At 38.5% G+C, this 13,804-nt stretch overlaps 1 protein-coding gene across 3 annotated transcripts in view; it reads left to right on the plus strand.

The window, feature by feature from the left end:
• Positions 1–13,531, plus strand: part of LOC111941285 (uncharacterized) — a 59,389-nt gene extending 45,858 nt beyond the window's left edge. The window contains exons 5-6 of one of the 3 annotated variants that reach the window (XR_015285184.1): positions 8,071–12,002; positions 12,573–13,531. Coding sequence is in view for 1 of the 3 variants with exons in the window: in XM_086883495.1 (XP_086739621.1) it covers positions 319–524 (206 nt within the window). In the remaining 2 variants the exon portion in view is untranslated. Of the gene's footprint in view, positions 1–318; positions 3,906–8,070; positions 12,003–12,572 lie in introns of those variants that run through there. The other 2 variants (XR_015285185.1, XM_086883495.1) reach the window with 2 other exon arrangements.
• Positions 13,532–13,804: the final 273 nt, after the last annotated feature.

Below are 13,804 nucleotides of genomic sequence, written 5' to 3' on the forward strand. Positions count from 1 at the left end.
CTGAACTCTCAGTTCTCAAAAATAAATCTCAATAAACTGTCACCTATGGTGGGAGTGATTTAAACAATTAATGATGTTTTGACTGGAAGAAGTATGAATGCAGAAGGATCTTCCAGAGAATTGAATTAATTTCTTGCCAGTCTTACTTTTAGCTTGTTTTTCCTTTCTCTAATTCACTCTCACACTCAGGGAGTGATCCTTTGTCCCTGCTCTTGTTCCCCAAAGTGCTCCCTGCCTGACTATCAGCACAGATACACAGTTTTCATCTGTGGAGAGTTTTCTAACTTTTTAGTCATAACTGAAAATTTATGTGCTCAGTTCAACTCGATGAATTGCATGACAAATCTGCAGCAAGGCAGACGCCATCGGGGAGACAGAGAGGCTGCCCGTCTGTCTTGCCAAGTATCTCAGCAATCCTGGGACAGCAGCAGCTCCCTAATGCGACAATGAGCCGTGTTGACTTTTTGATATATACGGGTACAAAGTTCCTGCCGAAGATTTTTGCTTCTCGAGCGATCGTTTGACGCAGCCGGGTATCTCCACCGTGCTTCCATATCTGCTGGAGAGGGAGAGGGAGGGCAGCGCACCAGGGCGTTTCAGCGCCTTATCAGCCGTGCTGGTGGGTGCTGTGAGGACCAAGGAGGAGCGAGGGTGCTCCTCACAGACTTCAAGGTGTGTGCCTGCATGTGTAGCCTGTTTTCCATGCTGCCACCGAAATGTTCGCTAATTAGCTTTTGCTTGTTTACATTAATTGAATTTGTACACATAGGCTGTTTTGATATATTTATTTTTATTTCAAAACTCTGCTGTTTTTTATGCTGGATAGACAGCAACACCATGCATTTATTTTCTGTGCTGACAAGCAGACTTGTTTCCTTGTGAGCAGATGAATTGTTTACTTTTCAGGCAAAATACGAACACACTCTTTGGAGCTGTATTACAGCATGAACTGGTCTATCTGAGAGAGTGGTAGGTACACATTAAACAAACAACAGGTGTTCAAATTCATTGCTGCAGCTAAAATAGCATTTGCTGGAATATATATATAAAAATCTGAGAGTGCAAGAAGGACTTGAAAATGTGTCCACTTTTTTTATTCACATCCCATTTCAATAGCTCATTTTTAAATAACAGTGAAATTGTTTGGACTTATTTGGTTTCAGAAGAAATGAATACAAGATAAAATAGTTGGTTATCTTCAGTTAGGTGTTAAGATGTACTTTTTTCTTTTTTCAGGAAAGATCCTTGAATTAAAAATAAGCCAGTTGATTTTCTATGGATTTCATCTGAGCCATGAGCTTTAGGTTAATGAGACTTTGATTTCTTTTTCAAAATACCAAATCAATTTATGTGAGGGACAGAGCTTAAGTTTTCATTTTAGCCCCAAGTTTTCTATTTTTGATGTGTTTTCTAAAGGGACTCCTGAAGTCTGGAATATTGGTGATGCAGTGCTTTCTTGCTATGACTAGAACCAGTAGTCAGACACTGCTTGTGCACAAAGTAAAATGAAGGCATGGAAGAGAGGAAAAAACTTGGAACAACAGCTTATGAAATTGGCCACCCAGCTTCCTTGTAATATAATGGTGATGGCAAAAAGACTCTTGAATCTTACAGTGCTTCACATCTCTGTGGAATTCAGCAGCTGCCTCTGGATATGGTCATTAGTTTCTTTAAAGTGGTGTTGATGTTTTCACAAAACTAAGCAGATATCAGCCCCTGAAACACTAACTGTACCAAAAAGGGATAGATGGATTCAGTTGAATTCCTTCCCTTTGAATGTCACAAATGTAGATTTCACACAAGGAGGATAAAACAGTGTTGCAGTTTAAGCAGCTTGTCTCTAATTGTTGGATTTTACTTTTCTGTGTTTATGCCCTCTTTTTTTCCCCTTCTTTGCCATTGACTTTTATGGCAAGGAGCTAATGTAAAGATGGTTTTGATAAACACATCCTGTGTATCTTAAGCATCAGCTCAGTGAATCTTCCTTTGAGCTGCAAATCTATTCCAATACTCAGGATTTTAGCCAGAGCCACAGGGCAAAACTCTTATGTTGCACAAGAAAAAAAAAAAAAAAAAACAAACCAAAAAGCCAAGGGACTTTTTAATGATCCAGCAGAGATGATAGGACCTTGGCATATGAAAAACCCTGATGTAGTAAATCAAAGCAGGCTGTCTTGAGTGTAGTAATATTTCTATGCTAATAAATTAGTGTCATAAGTGATTTGTCAATAAGATGTAGAATATGCTATGAGGGAAGTCAGACAATATTTTTCTTTCCCATAGAAAAATAGGGTGAGGTCATAGCAAAATCCTCAACATGATTTTTTTCTAAGAATTATGTGGGTGCTCTGACCCACTGTGCAATTTTTGCATATTTAAATTCTTATGTGCCTAAGGTACCCTTACATAACTAAGCAAGGTAGATGAAGATGGGCTGAGAGAATTGGGGCTTCTGGAGAAGAGATGACTATAGTGGTCTTTTAGCACTAAAAGGTGATTTATAAGGAAGATGGGGACAGATTTTTTAGCAGGTCTTGTTGTGATAGGACAAGATGTAATGTTTTTAAACTGGAAGAGGGTAGATTGAAACTAAAGAGAGAAATTCTGTATGATGAGGGTGATGAACCACTGTTACAGATAGCCCAGAGAGGTTTTAGATGCCCTGTCCCTGGAAGTTCATCAAGGTCAGGTTGGATGGAGCTCTGATCAACATGATCTAGTTGAAGATGTCCCTGCTCACTGCAGGGCCTTGGACTGGATGACCTTCAACCCAAACCATTCTACTTATCTTTTGATCTTCTTGTCACACCAGGCCCTGTTGCACACAACCTTCCCCCACTGCTGCTTCATGCATAAACAATTACAGGTAGAAGTCCAGTCTGACCATTTGGCACTCCTCTCTCCAGTGATGCTACAAAAATCCCTTAGGAAGGTCACAGGATTATCAAACTCCAAGGAACCATACTTTGATTCCTTTGTTTTAATTCATCCCTGCTTTTAACAGATTTGGAAGTTGCATCTTAGTACAAAATTTGGAAGTGTTAAGTGGATGTAGTTCCTTTGGAACTTGCTGGGTTGGCTGCAGCAGAGCTGTACGTCTTCTATGAGCCTACCAAAACAAGTGTGATACTGAGAAAAGTTTCCATCTTTCTCAACATCCAGAGAGTTTTGGAAGGTAGAAGGCTGGTTTGTTTGTCATGTTTTTCAAGTAAAATTTGCCAAGCTGTGACAAGATCTTCTTCTGTAGTAGTAAATCAGGGTCTCTGCAGTTTGGACCCGTTAGCCATGGCTCAGGAGCAGGTCCCCGAGGTGGAACCCTGGCGCATCCTCTCACACATCACAGTGTGTATTTTCAGAACCACCTCTGCACTGTGCCCTGTGGTTGCACTTTCTTCTTGTGGGTTTCTGATTTCAGGTCATGATTCCTGGGCAGATACTTTTCCTATCTCTGGCTGCTGACCCTTGGTTTGACTTTCTGCTTCCTGGTTTTTAGCCATGAACATTGGGCTCATTTCCCAGTTCTGGACACAGGCCCTAACCTTTAGGCTGGATAGCCCATGCTCCAGTCTGCAATCCTAGACAGCCACCAGGCCATCTGTAGTAGACAGTACTCTAATTTACTCAATAACAAATGAAATTTAACAGATACATTTGGGAGTTTTTTCTTTTTTTAATTTATGACAACTGCAGCTATTTACTTGTAAACTGGTCTTCTATTAGTATTTTGCTAGATTGTGAAATGTGAGCTTCTACTTTTTATTAGTTATTGTACTGTGCCTAATGGCCATCCTTTCCTAGGGAGAGTATCACCATGTCTGAGACAGTGGAGGGGGTGAACAGAACTGTTAGCATGTATAAACATTTCAAATCAGTGGCCACAAGTCCAATAAATTACTCTAGAAAAAGCAATAGTGTCAGAACTTCCATTTCATTTCTATGTAACATGTTATAAACATTATTGATATACTGTATGCACGGTCTGCTTTTTTTTATGGGAGTTCATAATGTCATTCTTGCACACATGACATAAGAGTGTAAACACACTCAAAATGTGGTCACTCAGACCCATAAGAGTGTCGTGACTGAAAGTTGATGAAAATATGAGTTACAAAGTTCACAAAGTATGAAGATAAATTTCCAGAAAGAGGAAGAATTGAAACTTATAATGTGTGTTAATGTTCAGGAGGAAGAAGGGTCAGGTTGCTTTGGCAGGAAAATAAATGGATAAGGAGTGCAAAGCTGAGTTGTAAAATGAACTGAAGTTGATACTTAACCAGTTACAACTCATATGGTATAGACAATAACGTGAATCTGAGTGAAAACTGCTTTTGTATATGCTATATATGTTACATTGTTTATACACAAAATGGTGTAGCATAGGAATTCACACACACACACAGACACACATATATATATATACATATATACACATTCAACAGAAAATAGAAGTCACAAGATCTGGATGAATTTTATTTAATTTTGCCCATCAAAAAAACAGGGATAAAAAGTTCCATGCTGATGCAATGTTTTTGCTTTGTAATGTTTTGATGGAATTAGGTATCTAAAATCGAAGTAATAAGTAATTCATCCATCCTGTTTCTATGTGAAAGTATGTGACTCTTGCCAATCTAAGAAAAAAGTATTATTTTGTTCTAGCTCAAAGGTAAGTTATGTTCTGCTGTTCATGGCTGTTTCATAGAAATGTGAACCTTTCTTAATTTTAGAGTTTAAACAAGATCCATCAATAAGGAAACACTTAGATTAATTTTTTTATTAAATTATACAAACTCCCTTGCTAAACCCATCTCCTTCTGCCCTTTGACTAGAAGAACTGTCCTTTACTAGTGTAGTTTTCCTGGAATGGGTTTTATTACCCTGAAGTAGGCTAGCTCAAATAAGGCATAGCAAGATGTTCATGGGATTTAGCTAACACTGAATTGAGACTCTCTTGCTTAGTAGGAGTGAAGGGGATGGTGGAAAAAGCAAGTTTAGTGCATTGCTTTTGTGTGTTTCTTCCAAATTGGCCCCGTGCATTTATATGATTTTACATACAATTGTTAAATTATCAGCTCAGAGAATGAAATAAAACAAGTACCTCCTTCAATTTATTGTTCAGTTAAGATCTTTAAGTATAAAAAGCTACAGCAGAATAGCAGGGCATGGTTTTTATCTAAACTAACTAAACTTTTTACTTGGTTTAAAGCTCTTTAATGGAACTGCCTGTGAACTTGTATGGTATTCACCATGTATAATGATAGCTATTTTTTTTTTCCCTTCCAAATGAATTAAAAATGGAAAGTACTTCCAGTACTTCTTGGTAAGTACAAAGAAGTCAGATCCCTTGGTACCACAGAGGTCCTTTCTTCATTAGAGGCAGGTAGTTTCCATTATTCATATTCGGTACCACTTCATTTAAAGTCCCACCATTACTTAAAAAGCAAGATATTAATGAGAGATGTTACTGGAGTGCTGTCTTTTAATTTGATATTGTTCAATCCAGATGTTTTAGAATTTCTAAGAGTAAAGCTTCCATTACCTTATATTAGAGAAGATTTTATAGGCAAGAACATCTAATTCTTGTCTGGTTTCCCTTGATAGCCAATTGCCTTTCTTAAATCTTCACCATTTACTTCTTGGGTAATCCTTTTGTTTTGCTTTAAATAATTTCTCTGATTCCTTGATATCCATGCATTGCAATTAGTTATATATAGATATTTTTCATACCACCCCCATCCACTTAGCTGTTGAGGAGACAAGTAATACATACTTAGCACTTTTAATTTTACCTCATAAATCAGTCATTGTAGCTCCAAAATCAGTTACATTTTTTCCTAAACCATCACTCAGTACAAAGAGTCTATTATGTGTGTCTGTGAATAATACATTAATTGTGTGGTTTAAATTCATAAACAATGTTACACAATTAACTTCATAAAATTGCTCACTTTCAAAATTGTATAGCTACAATTTCTATAATAGTAGCTAAAAGACAAAAGCACTAAGCCAGGCATTGTCACTTTGAATTGCCACTGGTAAAGCAGAGGCCTCTTAAATGTGCATTTATGACGGAGAGAAAGTGTAGTCCTTGTTACAGATTCATTCCTTTAAGCTCTTTCTCCAAGGTTTTGTTTTGTGTTGCTGTGCACTAATGATGTAAGATGTGATTACTTCAGGCAATGGCTTTATTAATATAAAGAAACATTACTGAAGATTTTTTTAACTGGATTTTTAAAAAGGTATATTTTTCATTGTGTTTTATTCTCTATCAGATTGTTAAAAAAATATTTTGCTCTTTTGCCTTTGGCAAACACTTTTTTCTTGTGATGGCATGAATAGCGGGATCTACAAGAAAAGAGTACACAATCCAAAACCAAAAGGAAGCATATTTATATGTTGATAATTGTTTGTTCCAAGTTTGAAGACTAAACTGAGATCCAGATCCCACAAGCTAGACAGCAGCAAAGGTATCTCTGTTGCATTACAGCATTCAGATAAGGCAGAGAAAGGGTTGAAATAGGCATTTCACATCTGGGAAGCTGAGGTGGGAAAAGTGGAGAAGGAATGTGCCCAGTATTACAGGATTCTGCTGGAGAATCAGGAGTGTGAGCTCCTGCCTTCCCACTGAACCGAACTACAAAACTCTATTTATTCTATAATCTGTTTTTATGCTCTTATCTATTTAATCTTCCCCCCACATCAATTTTTATAAGTATGTCTCCACAGAGAACTCCGGCTTAAGGAATGTTTCTGCAGATGAACCCTGAGGTTTCATAGTAACACTGTATAATCATTACACGGGAGGTACTCGGCGTTAAAATGCAGCAAATTTCCATTGGCAATGACTCGTTCCAGAGCGGGGAACGGGGGTTTGCTGTCTCTTATTGCTTCCCTGCTACGGCTCACGGTCGGCAGCCGCCGCTCCTTACATAATGTCACATATGTCACATATGTGCCGCCAGATTGCCCCATCCTGCCGGGGGCAGGGGAGGCTCCCCTGGCCCCTGCTGCTCTCACCGGGAGGAGAAGCCTGCGGACTCCCGCTTGGGATTTTCCCATCGGGCATTTGGGAATGGCAGCCTGGGGACCAGGCTGTGTGCCTCCGTGCGTGTGCCGGGAGCAGGGAGGGGGGGATGTGCCGGGCACTGCTGGGGAAGTGCAGGGGAACTGCAGGGGAAGTGCTGGGGAAGTGCTGGGGCACTGCTGGAGAACTGCTGGGGCACTGCTGGGGCACTGCTGGAGAACTGCTGGGACACTGCCAGGGAAGTTCCGGGGAAGTGCTGGGGAAGTGCTGGGGAAGTGCTGGGGAAGTGCTGGGGCACTGCTGGAGAACTGCAGGGGAAGTGCTGGAGAACTGCTGGAGAACTGCTGGGCCACTCTGTCTCTGCTCCCCTTGCTCACAGCGCTGCTCTCCGGCTCCTCTCTGGGCTCTTCCCTTTCCTGGCTATTTTTCCCCGTCATTCCTCTCCGACTAACCCCAAGGTTAGCACTGCCCTTCTGCCACCTGGATATTTGCACACAAGGGCTGCGTGGTCAAAATCAGTGTCTCAGCCATTCTTAACCTCTGCTGCATAAAAATACACTGGGGGGAAGTTATCCCGTGGCCTATAGCTGTGGTGTAGAAATGCACTCAAATGAAAGCCCAGGCATGGAATGAAAGGATTTGGTACCCTACTACTCGAAGTAAAACACAGCCAGTAGCTCTTTAGCATGGGATACCAGTTACTGCACATGTTATTTGTCTAAACTGGAGATTCCACCACTGCTGAATTGCACCGTGTGTGAAACTCCAAATCTGCTACAGTTCCAGATTTATAAAACAGCATTATGGGGAGTATAGGCCTATTAATTTTACAGTCTAATTTCTGATTAGATTTTACAGCACCTCTGATGCATAGATTTTTACCCATTAAAAATGATGACAATCCAGTTCTGTCATTTTAAGTAGAATTAGAGCCAGTATTGCCAAGTATGATAATGTCTTGTAAAAAAAATGAACTCTCACACACACACACAGACACACACATATATATATATATTAAAATAACTCAGCACCATGTTATTTCTCTATAGGAAAAGGGTCCTTGCTAAGAGAGTGAGACTGTTACCTGTTAGTGCAGTCAAGAGCCCGTGGGTCTGACAGCTGACATCAACAGAAATACTCCTTTCAGGCTGAGCAGGTTAAGTAATGTTTCCTAGCACATCTGTGTAATGTGTCTGTTGGTAATTAAAAGAGTCTGGTAGAGCTGGTTAAGGAAAAGCATAAAGTGAAACATTTTATTTCAGAAAATAGTTTTGTAAAGAATTAAAATCTGTACAATGCGAATGCCTTGTATTAGGGGAAACTAATTGTTTTTTTAAAGAGGAAAAAGAAACCCAACACTGAAACAGTCTGTTCCTGGTTTATTTTAGACACAAACTTAAATAAACACCCCCAAAACCAAAAATGGAAGTGTTGCAATATGAAAATAAAACTTCCCTTTTCTATAATGTCAATTTTAAATTTGGGGAAGGGACTTATTCTGATTTGACACATCGCCAGATTCTGGAACCAGACATAAAATGACATTCTCACTTGGGACATGACTTTCCATTTGCATTTGTAGATGCAAGGTACGTTTTTTAGCCCTGATTTGCTACACTAATCCTGTTGACTTCACTTGAAAAGAATGGCACGTTTCCCACTAACTTTATTAGTGGCAGGATTGGGCCTTGATGCAATACCTCATGTCACAGCAGCAAAACTTGTTGCCAATAGTCTGTCTCAAGGGAGGAGATTTCCAGTAACTGCTCCCTGAGAACTATTCTAAAAAGGCAGCTTTTTTCTGTCCAGCCATCGGGATAATGATATACTCCATCCCTAAAGAGAGGGGCATTGACGGAGCTGCATTGATGGCACCAGAGGTCCCTGCTGGCTTGTTCACTAAACAGAACTGGCAACTGACTCTGAAGATAAAAGTTCTTGACGTTTTTCCAAGCTGGTGGAATGGAGCTGAGTGACACTTAGAAATAAATAGAGGAGGGAATAGTATGATCTTGAATGACAGCAGAGCTCTCATGAAAGATTTTCATGGGGGAAACGTGGGATGTACTGTTCCAGGATTGAGTCTAGGGGATTTGTTGACAGTTGGATAATGTACATGCTTGCTACTTGTATGAAATGTAGAAGAAAACAAGGGGAAAAGTTCCAAATGAATATTTTTTCCCCACTTAATCAGCTAAACCCAAATACAGTATATATCTCTTCCTTCCCAATAATTGACTCTACAAATTGCCAATCTCTTTGGAAATCTCTTAGAAGAACATTCTCTCTCCCAACAAGGAAAAGTACTTCATGCAAAACATTTGTCACTTGTCTTTATCATAATTCATGATCTTATCCTTCATTCTCTTGCTTGTTTAAGCACACAGAAATAATACTTTTAACCTGAGACTTCAAAGGTAAAAATATTGTGAAGAGGTCTCCGGTCTTTTTCTTCTCATCTCTGATTTGAGCCTTTGAACATCAAAGTGGCTCAAAGTTTGGGGTAAGTTCTTAAGGATCCAGTTACTAAAAAAATCAATTGATTTTCCACGTTCATATTCACGATAGACCAGAACAAATATTAATATTCAAGAATAGTTTAATTTAATAATTTACAACAATTAAAACAAGTTGCTTCTTAATCTTTTGCTCTGTACAATGAAGCTCACTCATTCCATTGTACTGATATGAAAAATCCTTGACTTCTGTCAGTCAGAAAGTTGCCAGAAAAAGGATCAGAACCTAGGATTTACAAAACAATTAAGAACATAAAATAAATTCCCCAAACAAAGAATGCTGCCATTTTAATTACAGTATCACACTGTCATGTAAAAGGTTAACACTTAAAAAATGAGTCTTGTACCCTCAATCTATTACCCCTAAGCAATTCTCATTTTCACATTAATTTTTGTAGGCTGCTATTCATTTATTTCTAAATGAAATACTTTTCAACCCTGTCAGTTTATCTCTGTACATATTCTCATTACAGCAGACACTAGGGCCAAAATATTTTAATCTCAGTGTAATCCCATATTCTTAGCTACAACTTTAGGGGTTCAACAGTTGCTCTTTTCCTTTAAAATTGTAGCACTCCTTTGTGCAGAAATTCTTGCTCTTGTAAGGACTTCCTATTAACAAGTAAGTTCTGCAGTCTGTTGTGAAATTACCTTTGTTGTCAGTGCTAGGAAGTTATAAATCCTCTCACCCCCCCACCACTCACTCTGGAAGTTCTGTGTTCTCAGGCAAGGTTCTAATGACCCTGTTCTGGTAGGTTTAGTTCCTGGTCATTTAAAAGCCAAGTCCTGAGAAAAGAACTCTTAATATTTTCTTTTTCATAGGAAAGACCAAAATAAAATTAAACAGCATAGACTTTAAACACTTATTAAGCATTTCATGGCCACTGACAGACAAAGCTGAAGCCAGAACCCCTCAGAAAACAACACAAATTGTGAGAATACTCAGGCAGAACAGCCCAGACTGCCTCTGTCAGTCTTAGTGCTCCAATCAGCCTGGCAGAAGGGTGATGACACATGAGTACAGGAGCTCAGGACCTCTGGACAATGAACCAATATGACTTCACAGAAGCCATTTATTGTTTACATTATACACTTATTTATACACTCTAAAACTACTGTTCACGTGAACACGCATCTTTTCATTGGTGCCCCTGTCCTGTCCACGCGCTCTGCATGCACCCCTCAGGGCACAGGACTGGTTACAGCCCAGGTGTTCAACTGCCCTCTGTTATCTGGCTCTTGTGGCCTTGTTTTCTTCTTTTCAGCCTCTTCTTTCTTATTTTTAGAACTGCTTATGTCTTAGCAACCTTGAGGAATTCCAGAGGGTCTGATAATAAATTTTAAATACAGTTTGGTTGGAGCACACCATGGCCCAAGCTGTTCAGATACATTGCTACACGTGAGAAGTCTTCCTTCAGAAGAAAATCAGACCTTGCAAAGAAATGGTGCCTATACGTAGTTTTATTTCAATACATAAGGTATGGATATAGTGCACAAGTACTGGATTCAGGAACTGAAAAGTGCTTCTGGATCTGCCAGCTGGGATACACTAAAGCCTTCTGAAATAGATACAGGATACAAGCAGAAATCCACCACCCAGTGCCCATGCAATAGCTGTAAGATCACGAGTAGACAATATGTGGGTTTACCCCTTTTTTGTTGTTGTTGTTGTTGTCCGAAATCAGTGATAACACTTCCATTACCTTAAGCTGGTAGAATCAGCCCCCTGACAAATATCTCTTATTGTAAGTCAAAGTTCATGAAAAAATTGGTAGAACAGGAGTAGTAATAGCTTAAATAGATTTTGTGGTGTATTAGTAGCTACCGTGAGAGAACAGCAGGTATGAAACATGCATTAGTCTGTACAATACTTGCTCGGGAAACAGCACCTGCTACACAAGATGAAATTTGATAATCGGCCTCCTCGGCGGATCAACAAGCTGGGCATTAAAATAATCTGGCCTAGGGAGCATAAAAGCATGAGTGAGCAATAAGCAAAGCACATTTAGTTCAAATAATAATAAGAAGCCTTAATCTTTTGACTGCAACACTGAAAGAAGAGCTTGCAATCATAAAATATATAGGGTTTTTAGCCAACGAACCAACTTTGAATTTTAAAGCTGGGTTAGGAGTTCAAGTGGGTGTGGGTTGATGGCAAGAGCCAGCCACGAACAGCTCAGGGCTTTTCTCTGATTTTAACTGAAGAAAATTGATGCTTGTAGAGGCTTTTATGCTTACCAGCCTGTCAATATGGTAATAGCATCTTCTGAAATTGCTGGTTTGGTTAACAATATCTGTGTCTTGTCGGCATAGAAATGAAATCCAGGACCGTGCCAATGACCAACACTGCTCACAGGCAGCTTCAGATTGCTGAGTAAGATCAGGGTGAGAGTGGAACCCTACAGAGCACAAAAAATAAATGCTCTGGGAGAAGGACACAAATTACCCTTGAAAATATAATGCAGGTAAATGTTGGATAAAGATGATTTAAGCCAATTTAGAACTGTGCCAAACAGGAAGATAAAGCTCCTCAGGCATTCAAGAAGAACATTAAGATATATACAAAATGATAGATACAAAATGAGAGTAGCTGGTCTATGAGAGCTTGTCTTTATGAGAAGGTTACATCTCTTTGCTGTCCTGCTGAAAATTTTAAGCAGTGGAAACCCCACCCAAAATATAGAATCTGTTTCCATACTCACTGAAGTCAAAAGGAAATCCTTTATGTCTTTTGGAGATGCTGGTTTCTGGGAATATAAAATAACACAGAAATTCTTGGAGGGGTTTTATACTTCATGTTGTGTATCAACTTACAACAAACAGAATTATTGCATGGTGTGGCACTTCTTGCTTTCCTCTGGATCTGAGCTAATGAATAATGCTTATTGCTACTCTTTTTTTCATTTAAGCTCAGAAGGGACAATAAAAAGACAATTAAACCTAATAATGGGATGACAGGTTCATTTTTTTTTTTAATCTATTTTCAAGAATTTAGGGAAAAATTAGTAGGTTATTTTTTATTTTCTGGTTTATAGATTTTCTTTCTACCAGAAGCATTCTAGCAGGATCAGAAAATGTCAATGAAAATGTTCAGTGATATTTCAACTCTCAGAGAAGAGATAGGAGAAAAAAAGAATGAAAACTCAGAAGAGAACAGCTGTGCAATTGAAGCAGAAGTATCCTTGATGGGAGTGTCTGGGCCATAAAATCTGTCCCAACCCAACCCAAAAAAAATAAAACAAACAGTGGGGTTTTTGGGTATGAAGGTGGGAACTGGAAAAAAGTTGATGAGTCATAGAAAACAAAATTACATGTCTTCATGTCATGATTTATACTGTTTTGCTCATAAATCCAAGTGTGGCTTATTACTAGAATTGCAGTACATCTTTGATACTGGGAAAAAGGATTTCAGCAGACAATAACGAGAATCATAACATGGTATTTGTTTATATCTTTTCTTTTTATTTATAGAAAGGACATGAACAAAATCTATTTACAATTGAAGTAATAACTCTGGAAAGCACATGAAACTATTTGTTTCAAAGATCCAAGAATTTATCTGATTTGTTGTGTCATTTATTAGCTTTCTTTAGGCATCCATATGAGTGACATTAATCAGAGTGAATGGAAAACTACAAATAACTGGTACATAAAGTGTCTTGGAAGAGGTGAAAAAATGTTTATGAATTTAATTATTTTTTGTTGTCTCAACCTGACTAATTTAACAGCTTAATAATTATTTTTTAAATAATTGTGACTAGTGATCACCTTTTCAAGAGTTTAAATCTGCTCTAGGCAAGCCACACAGACAATTTTTTTTTTTTCCCCTACACATTGTTTCAAGCAACTGTTTATGTATGTTTCTGCTGGTAGACAATGGGCCAGGCCATTGAAATGTTTAAGAATTATTAAGGATGTAGAACATATCATATTTTAGGAGCTGCCTGTAAGGAGCCATGTGAGTCATTACCCTTCTATTAAAAAAGTTAGCAACCGTATGATGTACCAAGAGTTTCAGTATGGTTTACATTAAAGAAGAGATTTTAGGGGATGGAATAATTTTGAGAGGAGTTTCTCAGAAAAACATGGATCCATTTACATTCTGTATAAGATGACAATATCCTGCTTAAATAAAATAACAAAACAAAGCAAGAAGTGGGCGCAGCAGGTTAGACAAAATTCAGCAGGTTAAACTTAAAATCTTATTTCCAAACCAAATAAACATGAAACAAAACTTTCAAATTATCAACAAAATGCAATTATTTTC

This window comes from Cyanistes caeruleus, chromosome 3, assembly GCF_971803275.1.
Source record: "Cyanistes caeruleus chromosome 3, bCyaCae1.hap1.1, whole genome shotgun sequence".
Classification (NCBI taxonomy): domain Eukaryota; kingdom Metazoa; phylum Chordata; class Aves; order Passeriformes; family Paridae; genus Cyanistes; species Cyanistes caeruleus.